Below are 12,222 nucleotides of genomic sequence, written 5' to 3'. Positions count from 1 at the left end.
ATAATTGTCCTGTGTGTTCGGTGTCCATCTTTGGTGTCTTCCTACATCCATTTTTGAGTGTGTTTGATTCTTCTGTTCCTGTGGTGCCCTGTGTCTCAAATTGTATGGTGTCCTGTATGTGTGGGGGGGTGTCTTTCTGTGACTTATTGGTTGAGGTTGTTTTTGTTTCAATCGTGGTGAATGGTGAGGGGGAGTATGGTCTAAAAAAGAAACATCAGCCAAAGTTTCATATCTGTTTTGGGTTGGTATGTTATACCTCTTTGATTCTTTTTGTTCTTTATTTTTGGACTGGGAATTTTCTTCTATATGTTCTTCTCTACCATATTTTTTCTCGTCTTTCCTATTTATATTTCTATATTTCTTAGTTTTTTTAGCTATAATTTCCTGTTCTATTTTATCCAGGCGTTCGGAGCGGATCCGTCTGATGTTTCATCAGACGGATCCGCTCCGATAATGCAGACGTTCGCATCCGTTCAGAACGGATCCGTCTGCATTAAAACTTAGAAAATTTTCTAAGTGTGAAAGTAGCCTGAGCGGATCCGTTCAGACTTTACATTGAAAGTCAATGGGGAACGGATCCGCTTGAAGATTGAGCCATATTGTGTCATCTTCAAGCGGATCCGTCCCATTGACTTACATTGTAAGTGTGGACGGATCCGCTCGCCTCCGCACGGCCAGGCGGACACCCGAACGCTGCAAGCAGCGTTCAGCTGTCCGCCTGGCCGTGCGGAGGCGAGCGGAGCGGAGGCTGAACGCCGCCAGACTGATGCAGTCTGAGCGGATCCGCATCCATTCAGACTGCATCAGGGCTGGACGGAAGCGTTCTGCTCCGCTCGTGAGCCCCTTCAAACGGAGCTCACGAGCGGACAGCAGAATGCAAGTGTGAAATTAGTATGCCCCTGTTTTATTGTATGGAAAGCTCAGAGTGAACCAGAAGTTCCAGCATCTGAGCTCTGTGTGCACATGTATGGCATATCCAGGGGCACAGCACTAAATAAAGGCCCTTCATTCTCTGGATGGGTGAGAGTTCCTCTGCGCACTGTCCTACTATGGATACACACTTGCCTGCAGAGCATTGCATTCTCAAGGCAGCGCCCAGTCCATACAAAGCACTGAATCCAAGTGCAACCAGTCCCCAGTCCATGTACAACTCTGCAGCCGATACAGAGCATTGCATTTCATAGTCCCCAGTCCATACAGAGCATTGCATCGCCAGGACAGGACATTCAGAGGCAGAGCACCAGTCCGTGCAGAGCATTGCATCCCAGTGAAACTAGGCTCTCCTCTCCAGTCTATGCAACCCAGAGCTGCCAGTCCCTGCATAGCACTGGTCTACTAGACTCTGATCCTACAGAGCACTGCACCCTAGAGCCCAAAATCACTGCAGAGCATTGCATCCACACAGGGACAGCGCTCTCAGAGTCCCAAGTTCATGCAGATCATTGCATCCTAGTTCTCCTACACTCTCCAGGTCCTGCTGCAGAGCATTGCATATCTGAACCTAAAATCAGTCACTACAGAGCATTGCATCCCCACAAGCACAGCGCACCCCCAGTCCATGCAGATCATTGCATCCGAGTCCTCCTGGACTCTCCGGTTCTTGCAGAGAATTGCATCCCCACAAGGACAGGGCTCTCACAACCCTAAGTTCCTGCAGAGCATTTCAGCCGAGGCTCACTTCTCAGTATACAGTGTGGTCATCTCCTGCTCAGTCAGTCAGAACGCCCTTCTAGCAAACGTCAGAACTCCTCCCACAGGCATTGCTGGTTACGTAGGCATGACGTCATCACAGGTCCTTTAGCCTGCTAGGAAACCGCATCTACCCATAACCCAGAGGTATTGATTACCGTGCCTCTGTACATCCAGGCCAGGGACTGCTTCACTTATAAGGGAGGTGAGGAATTAGTACCACGGGCGGATTGGAAAAAATTCTAAAAGAGAAGATGGCGCATAGGGACGGGATGCTGGGCAAAGTGCTAAGAAGAGGCAAGTGGTTATAGCGGGAAGAGGCTGGTACATGGTAGAGGTGTAGTGCACCCTGCAGGCGGAGTACAGAAAAGGGAACTGGGCAACGTGCTGAGGACAGGTTGGTGGCTGTATGCTAGGATGCCATACATGTTGTGGAGGGAGCCCTGGGCACAGTGCTGAGAAGAGGTGGGTGGTTACCTGATAGGACTGCTAGGCACACAGTACTGAGAAGAGGTGGGTACTGATAGGACTGCTAGACACACAGTACTGAGAAAAGGTGGGTACTGATAGGACTGCTAGGCACACAGTACTGAGAAGAGGTGGGTACTGATAGGACTGCTAGGCACACAGTGCTGAGAAGAGGTGGGTGGTTACCTGATAGGACTGCTAGACACACAGTACTGAGAAAAGGTGGGTACTGATAGGACTGCTAGGCACACAGTACTGAGAAGAGGTGGGTACTGATAGGACTGCTAGGCACACAGTGCTGAGAGGAGGTGCGTGGTTACCTGAAAGGACTGCTAGGCACACAGTACTGAGAAGAGGTGGGTACTGATAGGACTGCTAGACACACAGTGCTGAGAAGAGGTGGGTACTGATAGGACTGCTAGACCCACAGTACTGAGAAGAGGTGGGTACTGATATAACTGCTAGACACACAGTGCTGAGAAGAGGTGGGTGGTTACCTGATAGGACTGCTAGACACACAGTACTGAGAAAAGGTGGGTACTGATAGGACTGCTAGGCACACAGTACTGAGAAGAGGTGGGTACTGATAGGACTGCTAGGCACTCAGTACTGAGTAGATGTGGGTACTGATAGGACTGCTAGGCACACAGTACTGAGAAAAGGTGGGTACTGATAGGACTGCTAGACAAACAGTACTGAGAAAAGGTGGGTACTGATAGGACTGCTAGGCACACAGTGCTGAGAAGAGGTGGGTACTGATAGGACTGCTAGAGACAGTACTGAGAAGAGGTGGGTACTGATATAACTGCTAGACACACCGTACTGAGAAGAGGTGGGTACTAATAGGACTGCTAGACACACAGTGCTGAGAAGAGGTGGGTACTGATAGGACTGCTAGACACACAGTGCTGAGAAGAGGTGGGTACTGACAGGACTGCTAGACACACAGTGCTGAGAGGAGGTGCGTGGTTACCTGAAAGGACTGCTAGGCACACAGTACTGAGAAGAGGTGGGTACTGATAGGACTGCTAGACACACAGTGCTGAGAAGACGTGGGTACTGATAGGACTGCTAGACACACAGTGCTGAGAAGAGGTGGGTACTGATAGGACTGCTAGACACACAGTACTGAGAAGAGGTGGGTACTGATAGGACTGCTAGACACACAGTACTGAGAAGAGGTGGGTACTGATAGGACTGCTTGGCACACAGTACTGAGAAGAGGTGGGTACTGATAGGACTGCTAGACACACAGTACTGAGAAGAGGTGGGTACTGATAGAACTGCTAGACACACAGTGCTGAGAAGAGGTGGGTACTGATAGGACTGCTAGGCACACAGTGCTGAGAGGAGGTGCGTGGTTGCCTGAAAGGACTGCTAGGCACACAGTACTGAGAAGAGGTGGGTACTGATAGGACTGCTAGACACACAGTGCTGAGAAGAGGTGGGTACTGATAGGACTGCTAGACCCACAGTACTGAGAAGAGGTGGGTACTGATATAACTGCTAGACACACAGTACTGAGAAGAGGTGGATACTGATAGGACCGCTAGACACACAGTGCTGAGAAGAGTTGTATACTGATAGGACTGCTAGACCCACAGTACTGAGAAGAGGTGGGTACTGATATAACTGCTAGGCACACAGTACTGAGAAGAGGTGGGTACTGATAGGACTGCTAGACACACAGTGCTGGGAAGAGGTGGGTACTGATAGGACTGCTAGACACACAGTACTGAGAAGAGGTATGTACTGATAGGACTGCTAGACACACATTGCTGAGAAGAGGTGGGTACTGATAGGACTGCTAGACACACAGTGCTGAGAAGAGGTGGGTACTGATAGGACTGCTAGACACAGTACTGAGAAGAGGTGGGTACTGATAGGACTGCTAGACACACAGTGCTGAGAAGAGGTGGGTGGTTACCTGATAGGACTGCTAGGCACACAGTACTGAGAAGAGGTGGGTACTGATAGGACTGCTAGACACACAGTGCTGAGAAGAGGTGGGTGGTTACCTGATAGGACTGCTAGGCACACAGTACTGAGAAGAGGTGGGTACTGATAGAACTGCTAGACACACAGTACTGAGAAGAGGTGGTTACCTGATAGGACTGCTAGGCACACAGTACTGAGAAGAGGTTGGTACTGATAGGACTGATAGGCACACAGTGCTGAGAAGAGGTGGGTACTGATATAACTGCTAGACACACAGTACTGAGAAGAGGTGGGTACAGATATAACTGCTAAACACACAGTACTGAGAAGAGGTGGGTGGTTACCTGATAGGACTGCTAGGCACACAGTACTGAGAAAAGGTGGGTACTGATAGGACTGCTAGGCACACAGTACTGAGAAGAGGTGGGTACTGATAGGACTGCTAGACACAGTGCTGAGAAGAGGTGGGTACTGATAGGACTGCTAGACACACAGTACTGAGAAGAGGTGGGTACTGATAGGACTGCTAGACACACAGTGCTGAGAGGAGGTGCGTGGTTACCTGAAAGGACTGCTAGGCACACAGTACTGAGAAGAGGTGGGTACTGATAGGACTGCTAGACACACAGTGCTGAGAAGACGTGGGTACTGATAGGACTGCTAGACACACAGTGCTGAGAAGAGGTGGGTACTGATAGGACTGCTAGACACAGTACTGAGAAGAGGTGGGTACTGATAGGACTGCTAGACACACAGTACTGAGAAGAGGTGGGTACTGATAGGACTGCTAGGCACACAGTACTGAGAAGAGGTGGGTACTGATAGGACTGCTAGACACACAGTGCTGAGAAGAGGTGGGTACTGATAGGACTGCTAGACACACAGTACTGAGAAGAGGTGGGTACTGATAGAACTGCTAGACACACAGTGCTGAGAAGAGGTGGGTACTGATAGGACTGCTAGGCACACAGTGCTGAGAGGAGGTGCGTGGTTGCCTGAAAGGACTGCTAGGTACACAGTACTGAGAAGAGGTGGGTACTGATAGGACTGCTAGACCCACAGTACTGAGAAGAGGTGGGTACTGATATAACTGCTAGACACACAGTACTGAGAAGAGGTGGATACTGATAGGACCGCTAGACACACAGTGCTGAGAAGAGTTGTATACTGATAGGACTGCTAGACCCACAGTACTGAGAAGATGTGGGTACTGATATAACTGCTAGACACACAGTACTGAGAAGAGGTGAATACTGATAGGACTGCTAGACACACAGTGCTGAGAAGAGGTGGGTGGTTACCTGATAGGACTGCTAGACACACAGTGCTGAGAAGAGGTGGGTGGTTACCTGATAGGACTGCTAGACACACAGTGCTGAGAAGAGGTGGGTCCTGATAGGACTGCTAGGCACACAGTACTGAGAAGAGGTGGGTACTGATAGGACTGCTAGACACACAGTGCTGAGAAGAGGTGGGTCCTGATAGGACTGCTAGACACACAGTACTGAGAAGAGGTGGGTACTGATAGGACTGCTAGGCACACAGTACTGAGAAGAGGTGGGTACTGATAGGACGGCTAGACACACAGTGCTGAGAAGAGGTGGGTACTGATAGGACTGCTAGACACACAGTACTGAGAAGAGGTGGGTACTGATAGAACTGCTAGACACACAGTGCTGAGAAGAGGTGGGTACTGATAGGACTGCTAGGCACACAGTGCTGAGAGGAGGTGCGTGGTTGCCTGAAAGGACTGCTAGGTACACAGTACTGAGAAGAGGTGGGTACTGATAGGACTGCTAGACACACAGTGCTGAGAAGACGTGGGTACTGATAGGACTGCTAGACACACAGTGCTGAGAAGACGTGGGTACTGATAGGACTGCTAGACCCACAGTACTGAGAAGAGGTGGGTACTGATATAACTGCTAGACACACAGTACTGAGAAGAGGTGGATACTGATAGGACCGCTAGACACACAGTGCTGAGAAGAGTTGTGTACTGATAGGACTGCTAGACCCACAGTACTGAGAAGATGTGGGTACTGATATAACTGCTAGACACACAGTACTGAGAAGAGGTGGATACTGATAGGACCGCTAGACACACAGTGCTGAGAAGAGTTGTATACTGATAGGACTGCTAGACCCACAGTACTGAGAAGATGTGGGTACTGATATAACTGCTAGACACACAGTACTGAGAAGAGGTGAATACTGATAGGACTGCTAGACACACAGTGCTGAGAAGAGGTGGGTGGTTACCTGATAGGACTGCTAGACACACAGTGCTGAGAAGAGGTGGGTGGTTACCTGATAGGACTGCTAGACACACAGTGCTGAGAAGAGGTGGGTCCTGATAGGACTGCTAGGCACACAGTACTGAGAAGAGGTGGGTACTGATAGGACTGCTAGACACACAGTGCTGAGAAGAGGTGGGTCCTGATAGGACTGCTAGACACACAGTACTGAGAAGAGGTGGGTACTGATAGAACTGCTAGACACACAGTACTGAGAAGAGGTGGTTACCTGATAGGACTGCTAGGCACACAGTACTGAGAAGAGGTTGGTACTGATAGGACTGATAGGCACACAGTGCTGAGAAGAGGTGGGTACTGATATAACTGCTAGACACACAGTACCGAGAAGAGGTGGGTGGTTACCTGATAGGACTGCTAGGCACACTGTACTGAGAAGAGGTTGGTACTGATAGGACTGCTAGACACACAGTGCTAAGAAGAGGTGGGTACTGATAGGACTGCTAGACACACAGTATTGAGAAGAGGTGGGTACTGATAGGACTGCTAGACACACAGTGCTGAGAAGAGGTGGGTACTGATAGGACTGCTAGACACACAGTATTGAGAAGAGGTGGGTGGTTACCTGATAGGACTGCTAGACACACAGTGCTGAGAAGAGGTGGGTACTGATAGGACTGCTAGACACACAGTGCTGAGAATAGGTGGGTACTGATAGACACACAGTGCTGAGAAGAGGTGGGTGGTTACCTGAAAGGACTGCTAGGCACACAGTACTGAGAAGAGGCGGGTGCATGCGGAAGGATTTCTGGGGTAAAGAAGGAGATTGTACAGGGAAGGAGGTTCATATTACTGGGCAGAGCCCAAGGAAGGATGAGAGTGGGTTCACATACAGCTTTTTTATGGTGTCTTTCTGGGTTTTTCTAAAAAAAAATGCACATGCTGGACTTCTTGGCATTTGTTCATATATTACCTTCTCTATAGGGGTAAGACACTGGGGGTCATTTATGAACATTTTACGCCAGGATTTGGTGTAAAAACAGTTGCAAGACCCCTTTTTGACTTCATAAATGCCTGTGCAACAATATTTAGCTTCAAGGCATTTTTACCCTGTCTTCTCCACGTGGCGCGGGCTGGGACATTTTTACCCTGTCTTCTAATAGTGGCGGGGGCTGGGACTTCTGCCCCAATCAATTTACTAACTTTTACGCCTGGAAAAAGCTCTAAAAGAGGAGTTAAAACGACTCCAGTCAGGTGTTAGGGTAGTGTTCACTCCAGGTGCATGGACTGTAAGAGGTGGTCTGATTTATGACGAGGCGCACCTCCTCCGGGAGCACGGAGAGGAAACAAAGACCTGCCTAAAACTTCAATCTTTGTAAATGACCCCCACTGTTTCCAAAAAATGCCACAAACAACACAGCAAAAAAACACATGTGGTTATTCTGGTGTTTTTGTTTTAGGATAGAAGTACTTTACCTGCTTGGCAAGTGGTTATGAGGAAGTAATACCCAGTTGGTATAAGTGTGCTGTCAGATGTCAGTGCCAGGGTTGGAGTGGCCTACCAGAGGATCCTCTGGTAGGCCCAAGCTCTAACACAATAATGAGCCCCTTATATTGCAGGGCCCCTAAGGTCTAGCAGAAGATAATTTGGAACTGACCTTGGAATCAATAACCACTAAATCCTATCAAACCCTATAGATGATAAGTCCTGAGGTTGGGCCTCAGAATGATCTCTGGTGAGCCCAAGGAACACAAGCCATACAGCTGAGTCATGGGACTGTGCGGCTTAATGATGAAATAAGTGTTATTTGCTGGATGTTTACAGCCACATGGTTGGACTAAAACCATAAGTACACATTCCATTAGTAAGTCACATAGACCTGCAGGCTGCAGCTTGGCCATGTGGCAGCCACATCTGATAGCACCCTCAGTGTAAGTATTGGTCACAGCGCTGAAGGCAGGTGTAGTCGGCAGAGGTAGTAATGAGCACAGAGGAAGGAGGTGGGCACAGGCAACAGTAATAGTTCTTTTTTAGCAATATATACATACTTTTCTTGTACTAGATATGCTTTTGCTCAACATAACCCTGGCTTACACCTATAAATAATACACAGTGCACAATTTAGGAGACCATTGTCAGGAAGGAAACATTCCTTCCCGACAAGAGTCTGCTTGTCAGTGGAGGAGACCGCTGTATTTACATGCAGCGATCTCCTCCACAGTATAGGAAGGAGTGACTGCTAATACCAACGCTCGTCCCCATACTGAATCATTGTTTGCTGGAAGCAGAGGCTTTTTAGACAGCACAATCTGCTGCCAGCAAATGGTGATTTAGGTGACCGCATAAAAGATGCAATTGCCCGATTAAAGAGTTTTTCGCTTGTTCATCAAGTAATCAGCGGCACCTTTACACCGACAGATCATCTAATGAGTGTTTCTACTCTCGGCCAGTGTACACCGGCCTCAACTCCATACTTCTCTTATCAAGGTCTTCCTAGATGGTAATCTCCCATTGAACCTGTGTCATTCTTCAGGATGGAAAAAGACAGGAGTCACATGACTGAGAGCATATTAAATGTTATTCTGGAGATCATCTACCTACTGACTGGAAAGGTGAGAGATCCTGGGAGTCATGTCCCATTTCACCTTCCATATTCAGCAGTATGTGTATTATTTTATATATCTATCATTCTGCATCTCATTACTAAGGTTTATGTTCCTGTAAAGAATTCTAATAATGAGAATATGGCCAGCAGTCCTGTATCAGGAGGCAGGAGCAGGATCCAGACCACTGTCATGGAGCCTACACCTTCATCTCTGTTGCATGACAGAAGCAATGAGCAGAAGATCCTGGACCTCACCAATATGATCATTGAACTGCTGACTAGAGAGGTGAGCACTGCTGGGAATGCCGGGACATTATAAAGTAACATCATGAGAGGTATTTGTATGACCATTGCATCAATGTATTTGTCAGGTTCCTATAAGGTATCAGGATGTCACTGTCCATTTCTCCATGAAGGAGTGGGAATTTATAGAAGGTCACAAGGATCTGTACAAGGATATCATGATGGAGATGGATCACCAGCCTCTCAACTCAGCTGGTAAGAGGAAACTGGGAATTCTCACTAAACGTAAATGTGTAAGAGGTTTGTGTGTCGCCTAGAAACATTAATCTCATTATCACACACAACCAATATATCCTCCTACAGATGGGTCCACTAAGAAAAATGCACCAGAGAGATGTCCTGTTTATTATCCAAAGAAGTCTATAGAGGAACATTCCAATATTCAACAGGATCATCCAGAAGATGAAGCTGAAGGTTCTCATTACAACAGCGTCATTGAGGTGAGAGGCAACATGAGTAATATAATAGTTTATATTGAAGAATAAGCTTTGTAACCAGAAACATAAAACTTTGAGAAATGGTTTAGTGCGGGCCTTGTGGATCAGCAGTGATGCTATCTCCTCTGGTAACAAAAACTTGACACAGCATTGCATCTGCATCCAAAAAACAAGCGGTGAGCTAGCCTACAGTTTGAGGTAGAGTGGGTTACACATTCAGTTGTCAACAAGGGCTTGTGTATAGGGGCAGCAAAAGGTGCAATGTCCATTTGAGTTTGAATAGATTTTGAAATTACAAAAAAAAAAAGAAGGGAGCCCCAACAACACTGATCCATTCCTGGAGTCACTACCACTGGTCATTTGTGTTCTGTTTATATATGTCACAATCTGTTCCAGGCTGATGGTATAAACATAATCAGTGTGAAGATCAAAGAGGAGGATACCCTGACAGATTTCAGTCCAGGTAAATGACAATGACCAAGCTAGAAATTATTCCTATTTGCTCTTGAAAAAAATTATTGTATTATATACCCTGCTCTCAAAAATGTAAGTGGGATCGAATCCAATGTGGCGCCTTCACAGTACACAGTGAAGGCCTGGCAAGTACACATCTGTAAATTCTGCCATATTGAAACTGGCAAAAGTGCATAGGGAGAAGCTGGGGGAATGGTCAGGAATGACTATGAAATGATTTAGGGCAGTCTGGAAATCATCTGTGTAGGACTTTGGTTATTCTTAAAAAATGTCCAAGAGTCTTCCAAGTCAACTATTTATACCTGTGCTACAGATAGTAGGCTAACATAATATTTCAGTACTAGGTGGTCATTGAGTGTCTACTACTCCTGAAGTTAGACTAGTGAATGAAAATGGTCCCAAAATTATTCTACTCACTAATGAACTATTACAGTGCCATACCCAAAACAGAAACACTTCGAGGTATGTGTTATATATGCTTATTTATGTCTGTAACATCATTCAGAATGTATGATAATCTAACACTTACGTTAACTTCAGATTGCAAACTGGACCACCATGAAGTGATCAAAGATTTTCAAGAAGAAAATTCCATTACTTTTCATGTTCCACGAAGCACAGATGTGAAATCAACTTACCAGGAGTCCGATCACTCTTTAATAGATATTGTTTCAGATTCTTCGGTTTATGGAGACAGTGAAGTATATGCATCTTCTGCTGGAGATATTGCTCAAAGTCAAAGTTCAGATCTGAGAAGTTACTCAGACCTAAAGCCATGTTCTGAATATGGCAAATGTTTCAAAGACAAGTTCAGTCTGGAAACCCACCAGAGAAGCCACTTAGTAAAAAAGCCTTTTATGTGTTCCCAGTGTGGCAAAGGTTTTGCACGTAAAGTGACACTTTCTGAGCATCAGAAAATTCACACAGATGAGTCATTTTCATGCAGCATTTGTGGCAGACGTTTCATACACAAATCAAAGTTCATTGAGCATCAAAGGATTCACACTGGAGAGAAGCCTTTTTCGTGTATCTATTGTGGTAAAGGATTTGCTCAGAAGACAAACCTTATCCAACATCAGAGACTTCACACTGGGGAGAAGCCATTTGCATGTCCCGAATGTGGCAAATGTTTTACCCAGAAATCTGCATTAGTTGGTCACCAAAGAATTCACACTGGGGAGAAGCCATTCTCATGCGCTCACTGTGGGAAGTGCTTTGCTCACCGATCCAACTTTGTTGAGCACCAGAGGAGTCATTCCGGGAAGAAGCCATTTTCATGTTCTGAGTGTGGAAAATGTTTTACGCAAAAATCTAGTTTAGATAAACACCAAAGAACTCATTCTAGATCTAGTCTCTACAGAAGGGAAGAACATCATTCCATCTCACAGGCACTGAGTTGATCCCTGAACCTTTTTTATTATTTTGTTAATAAAAGGGGATATGTTAAAGGCATTGTCTCATGTCAGCAAATGGCATTTATCATGTAGAGAAAGTTAATACAAGGCACTTACTAATGTATTGTGATTTTCCATATTGGCTTCTTTGCTGGCTTGATTTTTTTTTCCATCACATTATACACTTCTCGTTTCCATGAATATGACCACCCTGCAATTCAGCAGGGATGGTCGTGCTTGGACATTGTAGGAAAAAGAGCTGGCCTCTCTGAAGGCCGGAAGTGTGATTGTTAAGCAGCAGCCAAAGGGTTAACTCTAAGGAAAGCAATAGATCCTTTAGGTCAGTGATCAGCAGCAGCTGCTGTGGAACTACAACTCCCAGCATGCACACGTACTTGGCTGTTCTTGTAACTCCCATAGAAGTGAAAAGAGGATTCTGGGAATTGTAGTTTCAGAGCAACTGGAGTGCCGAGGGTTGCTGATCGCTGCTTTGGAGCATACAAAGAACAAACACATTCGTTTTGTCTTTCATTCTCAAAGTACAATTCCCAAAAAATATGAAAACTATGGAGAAACAACAGAAAGACCTAAACACTATTTTTGGAGTCTGTTCTGTAAGTAAGATAATAAAGCGGAAAAAGCTATAAACATTTAAAGG

General features: G+C 46.3%; 1 protein-coding gene across 2 annotated transcripts; it reads left to right on the top strand.

Annotated features, from left to right (window-relative positions):
- The first annotated feature begins 1,799 nt into the window (after positions 1-1,799).
- Positions 1,800-11,667, top strand: LOC121006082 (oocyte zinc finger protein XlCOF7.1-like). 2 transcript variants are annotated; one of them, XM_040438985.1, is made up of 7 exons: positions 1,800-1,894; positions 8,770-8,963; positions 9,060-9,242; positions 9,328-9,454; positions 9,563-9,699; positions 10,093-10,159; positions 10,711-11,667. In XM_040438985.1, exons 2-7 carry the CDS (start codon positions 8,886-8,888, stop codon positions 11,568-11,570), a joined length of 1,452 nt encoding a protein of 483 aa, XP_040294919.1. In that variant the 5' UTR covers positions 1,800-1,894; positions 8,770-8,885; the 3' UTR covers positions 11,571-11,667. The 2 variants fall into 2 exon arrangements, with proteins under 2 accessions (XP_040294919.1, XP_040294920.1); XM_040438986.1 differs by lacking the exon at positions 1,800-1,894 and adding an exon at positions 4,128-4,211.
- Positions 11,668-12,222: the final 555 nt, after the last annotated feature.

This window comes from Bufo bufo, chromosome 6 (genome assembly GCF_905171765.1).
Source record: "Bufo bufo chromosome 6, aBufBuf1.1, whole genome shotgun sequence".
Taxonomy (NCBI): Eukaryota; Metazoa; Chordata; class Amphibia; order Anura; family Bufonidae; genus Bufo; species Bufo bufo.
The sequence above is the reverse complement of the archived record's forward strand: the minus strand, read 5'-3'. Positions and strand labels throughout refer to the sequence as shown.

Excerpts from the sequence above, each read along its gene's own strand:
- LOC121006082 (XM_040438985.1), top strand. The coding sequence starts at position 8,886 with ATGGAAAAAGACAGGAGTCACATGACTGAGAGCATATTAAATGTTATT. Across the intron at positions 9,243-9,327 it reads TTGAACTGCTGACTAGAGAG|GTTCCTATAAGGTATCAGGA; the intron begins GTGAGCACTGCT and ends TGTATTTGTCAG. Across the intron at positions 9,700-10,092 it reads ATTACAACAGCGTCATTGAG|GCTGATGGTATAAACATAAT; the intron begins GTGAGAGGCAAC and ends AATCTGTTCCAG.